This window comes from Physeter macrocephalus, chromosome 7 (assembly GCF_002837175.3).
Source record: "Physeter macrocephalus isolate SW-GA chromosome 7, ASM283717v5, whole genome shotgun sequence".
Classification (NCBI taxonomy): Eukaryota; Metazoa; Chordata; class Mammalia; order Artiodactyla; family Physeteridae; genus Physeter; species Physeter macrocephalus.
In genome coordinates, this window is record NC_041220.1 from 79,477,185 (window position 1) to 79,487,689 (window position 10,505).

General features: G+C 38.6%; 1 protein-coding gene across 2 annotated transcripts in view; it reads left to right on the forward strand.

Annotated features, from left to right (window-relative positions):
• Positions 1 to 10,505, forward strand: part of SMIM14 (small integral membrane protein 14) — a 65,162-nt gene that overhangs the window by 17,947 nt on the left and 36,710 nt on the right. For both annotated transcript variants that reach the window (XM_007113879.4, XM_007113880.3), the window contains exon 2: positions 4,343 to 4,452. In XM_007113879.4, coding sequence (XP_007113941.1) covers positions 4,378 to 4,452 — 75 coding nt within the window. In that variant the 5' untranslated portion in view covers positions 4,343 to 4,377. The remainder of the gene's footprint in view (positions 1 to 4,342; positions 4,453 to 10,505) is intronic.

Below are 10,505 nucleotides of genomic sequence, written 5' to 3' on the forward strand. Positions count from 1 at the left end.
GCAAATTCATGGAGACAGAAAGCAGGTTAGTGGTTTACTAGGGCTGGGAGGAAGAGAGGGAAGTGAGGAGTGATTGCTAATGGATATAGGTCTTGTTTTGGAGTGATGAAATGTTCTAAAATTGTGATGGTTGCACAGTTCTGTGAATATACTAAATATTGAATAGTACACTTTCAGTGTCTGAACTGTATAGTATGTGATTTATCTCAAAGAAGTTATAAAAAATAAATCTAAGTAAGACATATGTATATAGATATAACAATAGTAAATATTTGAAGATTAACTTTTATAAATATTCTAAAAATAAATAACTAAAAACAGCACCTTTACACATTCTACAGTCTGGTAAAATCATGGGGTCAGTTTGTCAGCATTCTTTTCTGATCCATTGCTCTAGTTGACTCTTTCTGTGTGTGGCCTCATTTTAAAAAATCACTCATACATCTAGAATTTGTTTTGGTATAAGGAATGAGGGTAAGGAGTCAGCTTTCCCCAATACCATTTATGGAATAACTTGTCTTCCCCCCCAGTGATTTGATGTGCTGTCCTCAGCCTATAAATTTCTATAATGGACGTCATCATTACTGACCTACTGAAGGAGCATTTTGACTAGGCTCCCTATGTTGACTTTAGCTTCTTTACTGTCAGTTTTCCATAGTGCAGCCAAGGTGATCTTTTAAAAACACACAGGCATTAAACCTTATGGACTTCACATTGATCTTTGGATGAAGCCCTAATCTTGAACATCACCTGGAAAGCTCTGTGTGGCCTGGCCCATTGACCTCTCTGGTCTCATTTCAGACCACTCTTCTTGTTGTCTGGATTGGTATCTAAATTCCAGCATGTTGCGGCTTTCTTTCAGTTCCTTCATCAGGTTATACTCTTACTCACTACAGGGTCTTGCACTGCTCTTCACTTTGTGTCTAGAATGCCTCCAGCCCTAGATCGCCATACCTTCCACTTCCACCTCACCCTGTTGTATTCCAGTGCATCCTTCCACTTTCAACTCAGCATTAACTTCTTTAGTAAAATCTTCCTAACTCCCTAGATAAGTTTAGAACCTGTATATACTCTATAGGCACCTTTTATCTTTTTTTTTTTTAAGTAACAGCTTTATTGAGATATTCACATACCACACAGTGCACCGTTTAAAGTGTACAGTGGTTTTTAGTACATTCATGGAGTTGTGTGACCATCACCATAATCAATTTTAGAACATTTTCTTCACTCGAGAAGAAAGCCTGTACCAATTAGCAGTCACTCCACATTTCTCCTCAAGCCCCTCAGTCCTGGACAACCACAAAGATTTTTTTTTATTGTGATAAAACATACATAAATTTCACCATTTTAACCTTTTTTTTTTTTTTTTCTTTTTTTTTTGTGGTATGCGGGCCTCCCTCCGCTGCGGCCTCTCCCGCTGCGGAGCACAGGCTCCGGACGCGCAGGCCCAGCGGCCATGGCTCACGGGCCCAGCCGCTCCGTGGCACGCGGGATCCTCCCAGACCGGGGCGCGAACCCGGCCCCCCTGCATCGGCAGGCGGACGCGCAACCACTGCGCCACCAGGGAAGCCCTAACCATTTTTTAAAGTCTGTAATTTAGTGGCTTTACATTCACAGCATTGTACAACTATCTCCACTGTTTCTAAAACTTTATCACACCAAACTCTTTTAAGTTATTACTTGTTAAGCAATAACTCCCCATTCTGCTCTCCTCCAGGTCCTGGCAGCCACAGTTCTACTTTGTCTATATGAATTTGCCTGTTCTAGATATTTCATATAAGTGGGATCATATGAAGTCCTTTTGTGTCTGCTTATTTCACTTAGCATAATGTTTTTAAGGCTCATCTGTGTATCAGAACTTCATTAATTTTTATGACTGAATAATATTCCATTGTATGTATATACTGCATTTTGTTTATCCATTCATCAGTTAATGGACATGTGAGTTTCTACTTTTTGGCTATTGTAAATAATGCTGTTATGAACACTTAGCATACAAGTATCTGTTTGAGTCCCTGTTTTCAAATCTTTGGAGGTAAATACCTAGAAGTGGAATTGTTGGGTCATTGATCATTCTTATGCTTAACTTCAGGACCCATCAAAATGTTTTCCTGAAAGGCCATTTAGGAGGTTTCTAATTTCTCCACGTTATTTATTTCCTTTTTAAAAATTAAAGTCACCCTAATAGGTGTGAAGTGATATCTCATTGTGTTTTGTTTTGTTTTGTTTTAAATTATTTATTTATGGCTGTGTTGGGTCTTCGTTGGCTGTGCGCGGGCTTTCTCTAGTTGCGGCGAGTGGGGCCTACTGCTGTTCTTTGCAGTGTGCGGACTTCTCATTGCGGTGGCTTCTCTTGTTGCAGAGCACGGGCTCTAGGTGTGCAGACTTCAGTAGTTGTGGTGCATGAGCTCAGTAGTTGGGGCTCGTGGGCTCTAAAGTGCAGGCTCAGTAGTGCAGCGCACGGGCTTAGTTGCTCCGCGGTATGTGGGATCTTCCTGGAACAGGGCTTGAACCCATGTCCCCTGCATTGGCAGGCAGATTCTTAACCACTGCACCACCAGGGAAGCCCTGCATTGTGTCTTCGTTGCTGCGCGTGGGTTTTCTCTAGCTTTGGCAAGCAGGGGCTACTCTTCAATGCGGTGCGCGAGCTTCTTATTGCGGTGGCTTCTTGTTGTGGATCACGGGCTCTAGGTGCGCAGGCTTCAGTAGTTGTGTTATACGGGCTCAGTAGTTGTGGCTTGCAGGCTCTAGAGCACAGGCTCAGTAGTTGTAGCCCACGGGCTTACTTGCTCCGTGGCTTGTGGGATCTTCCTGGACCAGGGCTTGAACCCGTTTCCCCTGCATTGGCAGGCAGATTCTCAACCACTGCACCACCAGGGAAGCCCCCTTTGTCCATTTTTAAATTGAGTTGCTTTTGTTATTGAGTTAGAGGGGTTCTTTTTGTAGTCTGGACATTAAGTCATTGTCAGATATATGACTTGCAAATATTTTCTCTCATTCTATGTGTTGTTTTTTCCAGTCTTTTGTCCATTTATCTTTTATTACATTTACAAGTTTGCATTTATAATTTTTAAAATATTTAGATTAATATCTGTCTCCATTATTAGAATGTGAACACCCTTAGGGTAAGAACAGTATCAGTTTTTGCTCACTTTTATATTGTTAATGCCTAGCACAGGTGCTAAATATTTTTTGAATGAATGAAGGTCTTTTAAGTTAATTTACGAGTTCCATTGATTGCCTATTCCATCTTAAATATCTATAGTACTCCATCTTGTTACTCTTATTTTTCAAAATCTTCCCAGCTATTTCCTGGCTTTTATCATGTTCATTCATGTTAATTTATGCCCCTCCTGCCCCCCACATTGGTATCATTTTAGATAACTCATTCTTTTCTTTCAGAGGGCTTTCTTGGTAGGATAAAGGCTGCAAAGTTGCCATAGTCAGCTTAGGCTGTTACAGTAAAATAGCACAGACTGAGTGGCCTAAACCAGCTGTCCCCAACCTTTTTGCACCAGGGACCAATTTCACGGAAGATAATTTTTCCACGGCGGGTGGGGAGGGATGGTTCAGGCGGTAATGTGAGCCATGGGGAGTGGCAGATGAAGCTTAGCTCACTCACCGGCCACTCACCTCCTGCCATGCGGCCTGGTTCCTAACAGGGTGTGGACCAATAGCCGTCTGCAGCCCGGGGGTTGGGGACCTCTGGCTTAAACAATGAACATTTATTTCTCACAGTTCTGGATTCTGGGAGGCCTGTGATCAAGGTGTTGGCAGATTCAGTGTCTGGTGAGGAATCTCTTCCTACTTTGTAGATGGATGCCTTCTTGCTGTATCTTCACATGTTGAAGAGAGAGATATATAAGTCTCTTCTTTAAGGGCACTAATCACATTTATAAGGGCTCCACTCTCATGACCTCATTACCTCCCAAAGGCCCTACCTCCAAATACCATCCCCTTGGGGATTAAGGCTTCAACATATAAATTTTAGCGGGGACACATTCAGTCCATAGCAGTACTGGGGCTAACAAAGTTAAAGGATTTGTTAATTAAGCAGAGTAGGTCTCTAGTATCATCAGCTTCACAGATGGGGCCAGTATAGAGTATCTGAAGACATTTCATTTACAGGAAATCAGTCTGATGGTAAAGTGGTAGCCAGTCATTTGTATAGATTCATAATTCATATAAGATTAGTAATAAATTCATAGATTTAAGTCATTAATAAATATGAACTATACTTAAAGAAAACTATTATGAATCTATACATACATGAATTCTTCATAGTTCAAGAGAAAGAGTAACTCTGAATAGTAGTCTTATGATATTTTTTCCTTCCTCCTAGATTTAAACAGTCAAGTTAAATCAAGCTGGGTAATCATGGCAGAAGGTGGATTCGATCCCTGTGAATGTGTTTGCTCTCATGAACATGCGATGAGAAGGCTGATCAATCTGGTGAGATGAACAGGACAGTCCTATTCAGAACTGAACTGTACCGCTCTGTCTTGTTTTGGGGAGCATGTTGTTTATTGGAAGATTTTCATCTGATGGGCACTAAAGATTATTTCATAATTGAAATTCCACAGTGGTTTAAGTCATAATGGTTAAAATGCTTGCCAGCAGTTCTTTTATTAGAGATAAAAACAGATTGCTGTCTTTATTTATGGTAGATTTTTGTTGGTGAAATTCACCATCATGGGTGGGAAACGCACATTTGTGTAGAGACTTTTCTGTATTTTTTTTTTGGCCACACCATGTGGCACGTGGGATCTTAGTTCCCTGACCAGGGATCGAACCGACGCTCCCTGCATTGAAGCACGGAGTCTTAACCACTGGACTGCCAGGGAAGTCCTCTGTTCTGTATTAATGCATATAATTTTTGGCTATATGGAGCTTGTTTACCTGATAAACTGCTATGAAGTCACACTTCCTCTTACGATATAGTTCAAATCCTACTCCAGCAAATGGCATGACAATAAAAATCTCTATATAGTTTATTTCCAGATCCAAATCAATTGTTTGACAGAGGCAGATTTCTGAACAACAGGCTTGGAGTGTAGTGAGATTTCAACTGTAGGTTTTTATAGACTTTTTTTTTTTTTTTTTTTTTTTCGGTACGCGGGCCTCGCACTGTTGTGGCCTCTCCCGTCGCGGAGCACAGGCTCCGGACGCGCAGGCTCAGCGGCCATGGCTCACGGGCCTAGCCGCTCCGCGGCATGTGGGATCTTCCCTGACCGGGGCATGAACCCGTGTCCCCTGCATCTGCAGGCGGACTCTCAACCACTGCGCCACCAGGGAAGCCCTTTATAGACTTTTAAAGCTTAAATACAGGGCTGTTTATGTACTATACTTTATACTTTTTATATACAAAGGAAAAATTTGACCATTATTAACAATGAAGTACAATTGACCCTTGAACAGCATAGGTTTGAACTCTGAGGGTCCACTTACATGCGGATTTTTTTTCAATAGTAAATACTGCAGTACTACACCATCTGCAGTTGGTTGAATCCAAGGATGTAGAACCGCATATTTGGAGGAATTGCGTATACTGAGGGCTTACTATAAGTTACATGCGGATTTTCACCTGTATGGTGGGTTAGCATCCCTAACCCCTTCGTTGTTCAAGGGTCAACTGTATATTATTATTATGTTATACATTATAACAACGTTTTACTGTTTTAAAATATTCTTGTACCAGGGTATATTATTATAGGCCAGTTAATAAAGGCAGGTACAAACATTTGCTGGAATACTTGAATAAGCAAGTTTTCTGCTCACTCATTGTCTGTGTACAGTGATCAGAAGTGCATTGATTGTGAATGATGTTCCTTTGAGAATTAGCATATACTAGGACTTATGATCCTTAAAAATGCCTTAGAGGGATAGAAATAAACTAAGAACTTATAAATTAAATCAGACTCTTGTGAGTATAGAAATAAAATGGCAATGTCATATCTCTGATAATTGATGTAAAAATAGATTAATCTGAGAAGAGTTTAAAAAATATTTTCTCCTGTTTATGAAGTTTGAGCTGATAGTTTTTAATGTCTTAATTCAATCAAACATAAGGCAAATTTTTTTCAAATTACTCTGTTATTAGGAACAAAAAATAGACTTGTAATTTAATTGTGGTAAAATTTCCCAGGAGATTAGTTTTTGATAAGGGCTACTACCTATTTTTATTTCTTAGTATAGTATTTTTTATTTTTAACATGCTTTATTCTATTAGCTCTGCTGCTTTTTAAGAGATGACTAAAACTAAGCCCTACTTTTTTAGGATTCCCTGTACACTTAACTTTACTTTAGTAGATTGTCAAGGAAGCCATGTTTAGCTTTTTTTATCTTTTTTTAATGGGCACATTAATTCATGCTTGATGGGACGTTACTTATAGCATTCTTGGTTTGAAATACTTCGTAATTATGTGAAAATAGATTTTAGATTTTTACAGATCTTTTAAAAGTCCACATTTTTTAGTGTATGATGGATATTTTCACACAATATAAATTACTGATGGATGATTCCCTTATGTATAACACGCTGAGAGCAGTATTGAAGATTCCAGAGGGAGGAGAAACTCATTTGATTCATTAAGGAAACTTGCTGGCAAGGTTTGATAGATGTTTGTTTGAATTGAATTGTACTTTTTAATTTTTATTTCATGTGTATTTCTTCTTCTTTTATTTAAACAGAATCAAGCAGCATTTTTGGATCATATCTACATTGTTGATATTTAAGTGCTTTCTAAACATTTTTCCTAAGAAGTATCGTTAGAAATATGGTCTCTAAATTCAGAAATTCAAAGATTTATGAATAATACTATTTATTGTAGCATTATTTATAGTAATAAAAAGTTATAAGTAACCTTAATGTTGACTAGTAGGACAGTGGTTATATCATGGAAATTCATACGGTAAAATCTTGTTTAAAATAGTTGTCTTTGAAAAATATTTAAAAACAAGGGAGATGTGTTTGTTATATGAAATGAAAAAAGAAGATGTACAAATGGCGTTTAGTAGATCTTTTGTGTACACGTACATATACATCCACACACCCACCCATTTCATCTACATGTGTGCATAGGAAGAAAGACTAGAAGAGAATGCACCGAAATGTTAAAAGTGGTTATCTCTGGATTCTGGAATATGGGCTGAGACTTCTCTTTTATACTTTCTTGTATTTTCTGTGATAATAAATCTTATAATCAGAAAAAGGTTATTTAACAAAAACTATCAATATTTTCATTTAAACGTCATTGTATTCTTTTGTAATATATCACTACTAGACTTTTCTACCTCTCATGCATCCATTATCTTCTACTCATACTTTATAGGACCTTTTTTCCCAGTATCTTATTACCCTGTGGAACTCTAACTCTACAGCCTATATTTTATTTTATTTTATTTTATTTTATTTTATTTTATTTATTTATTTATATAAATTTATTTATTTTTGGCTGCGTTGGGTCTTTGTTGCTGCGTGTGGGCTTTCTCTAGTTGCGGTGAGCGGGGGCTACTCTTCGTTGCACTGCGCGGGCTTCTCATTACGGTGGCTTCTCTAGTTGTGGAGCATGGGCTCTAGGTGCACGGGCTTCAGTAGTTGTAGCACACAGGCTCAGTAGTTGTGGCTCACGGGCTCTAGAGCACAGGCTCAGTAGTTGTGGCACACGGGCTTAGTTGCTCCGCGGCATGTGGGATCTTCCTGGACCAGGGCTCGAACCCGTGTCCCCTGCATTGGCAGGCGGATTCTTAACCACTGCACCACCAGGGAAGCCCCAGCCTATCTTTTAAAAGCAATTTATCTGCGGGTATAATTTTTCTATATTAGTTATAACTACCAGAATTTAGATGTCTGCATGCTTAGGAAGCTCGTAGATATAATAGTACTGTGTTATAGTATGATAACAGTGCAGAGATTTATTCTCATTTTTTTTAAAATGGACATCTAATTCATCTTTGTAATAGCGTACCATCTCATTAATTTCAAGTTCTAATTTGGAATTTTTATTATTTTTGACCTTATGTAATAAAATTGGATTTTCTTGTGTATGATGGATATTTTCACACAATATAAATTACTGGTGGGTGATCCCCTTATGTATAACATGCTGATAGCATTATTGAAGCTTCCAGAGGGAAGAGAAACTCATTTGGGGAAACTTGAGGATTTTAATGATTTTTTTATGGTTAGCTCATTAGTTGAAACTTGAGGATTTTAATGATTTTTTTATGGTTAGCTCATTAGTTGTATGTTGGGTTGCAGTTTTTGTTTTGCCTATTCTGTGGAAATAGATGGGCTTTGCCAAGGGATATATTCAGCTTAGAAGCAGTTAAGATTTTACCGTTAGTTCCTTTCCATTTTAATAAAGTTCTATTCATTCACAATTTAAAACTAATTTATTTTCCTAATTTAGTAATGATTTCGGTTAAGGTTCTTCACTGTAAGTAATAGAAGTTTTAGATGATTTAAGCAGAAAAGGACATATTAAAAAAATATTATGTGGCTCACATTGGATAACCTGGCATGGAAAATGAATAGGATCAAAGGGAATGTAAATGCCAAAACGAGCCCATCCTCCAAAATAACCCAGCCAAAAAGCTGCTGCTCCTGAATTCCAGACTTTTATGTATCCAACTGTTGATGCAACATCTCCATTTGGACAAATAGTAGACATTTTGTACTTGATGTGTGCATAACTGAACTTTTCTTGTCCCCAACCTTATACTTCTGTCTTCTTTATTTATTTTTTTTTTCTTTTGGCCACACCATGAGGCTTAGTTCCCCGACCAGGGACTGAACCGGGCCACGGCAGTGAAAGCACCGAGTCCTAATCACTGGACCGCCAGGGAATTCCCTGTCTTCTCTATTCACTCCATTATTCTGGTTGCTCAGGCAACAGCTTTTGTGTTATCTTTACTCTGTTCTTTCAACCGCATGGCTAATGCAGAACCAAATCCCTTTGGCTCAACCTTAAAAATATATATCCAGAATCCAGCCATTTCTCACAACTCCAGTGAAACACCCTGGTCTAACCTACCATCATCTCTTGCCTAGATTATTGAAATTAGCCTCCATGTTGGTCTCCTTGCTTCTGCCCTCTTGCCATCTCCATTTTCTTCAACTTTAGTCTCACTACAGGAGTTGAAATGATCTATTTCCGTAAGTGAGGTAATGTTCCTCCTTTCCTCAAAATTCTGCAGTAGTTCCCCATGACACTCATAGTGAAAAAAAAAAACAACAAAGTTTATGTGGCCCTATGTGATCTGTCCCCCTTCACTCCACTGGTTCCCGTTTGCTCACTTTGTTTTACCGTTTCTGGCTGCCTTGCCATTCCTGAAAATACAGGTCACATACAAAGGATTAAGTGTCTAAATGACGTTTAGACTTTTCAACAGCAAAACTGGAAGGCATTAGCACAGTGACTTTAAATTCTGAAGGGAAATTATTACCAATCCATCATTCTATATCCAACCAAACTATCAAATAGGAGGAGAGTCTTCAAAAATTTTACCTCATGTACCTTTTCTTAGCTGGTTACTAGAGGATGAACTGTTTTTCACCAAGATGTAGGCATAAACCAAGAAAGAAGAGATTTCTAGTGTAGAAAGCAGGAGATCCAGCATATGAGAGAGGCAAAAGTAATTTCCAGGGTGATGGTGAATGGAGATCCCAGGATAATGGTGAAGGGACATTCCAGGGTTATAGCTATCGACATGCTTTCTTGATAAGGGAAGCTGTTTGTATACCCTAACTGCTCACCCAGCCTAGTCCTTCATTAATAAATATGAACAGAAAAACAAGCAAAGAGTTGAAGAAAATAAAAGGACTACAATGTGGTCGCAGGTACAGCTACATTAGAAGACAAGATGAAATAGTTAGATCCTTCTAATATGAAAAATCATTATGAATGTATAGCTATAAATGCAGACCCATACAAGTATGTTATGCTGGCCTTAAGTACCACCAGCAGCATGATTTTTTGAAATGGTAAAGTTTCAAAGTCACCAAATTCTTGGTAGAGTCATACACAAAACTAAGTATAGTCTTCCCTTGATTTAAATGTGAAAGTCCAGTTAAATTCCTCGATAATTCTGTGTCAAGTATAACCATCCAAAAAATACTTTGTGTTTTTCTTTGAAATGGACTTAGATTATATTATAGGCTCAAGTTTTTCACTTAGTGAATGTGTGGCAGGACCTTTGAAAGTTAGGGGGGATGCAAGCCAGTCACAACAACCAAAGAACTGCCTCTCAGATATCCGGATGCCCTAGTACTGACACATTTGGGAACCTTTGAATAGGGGGGAGAATTAGGGTTTATTTAAAAAAAAAAAAGGAAAAAGGAAACCTAAGTAAGCTGAAGGCAGGCAGGAAGAAAGAAGAGAAGCATAGTTAATAGAAAGCATAAAGTAAAATGTTATGTGTGATTTTTTTTTTTTTTTGCGGTATGTGGGCCTCTCACTGTTGTGGCCTCTCCCGTTGCGGAGCACAGGCTCCGGACGTGCAGG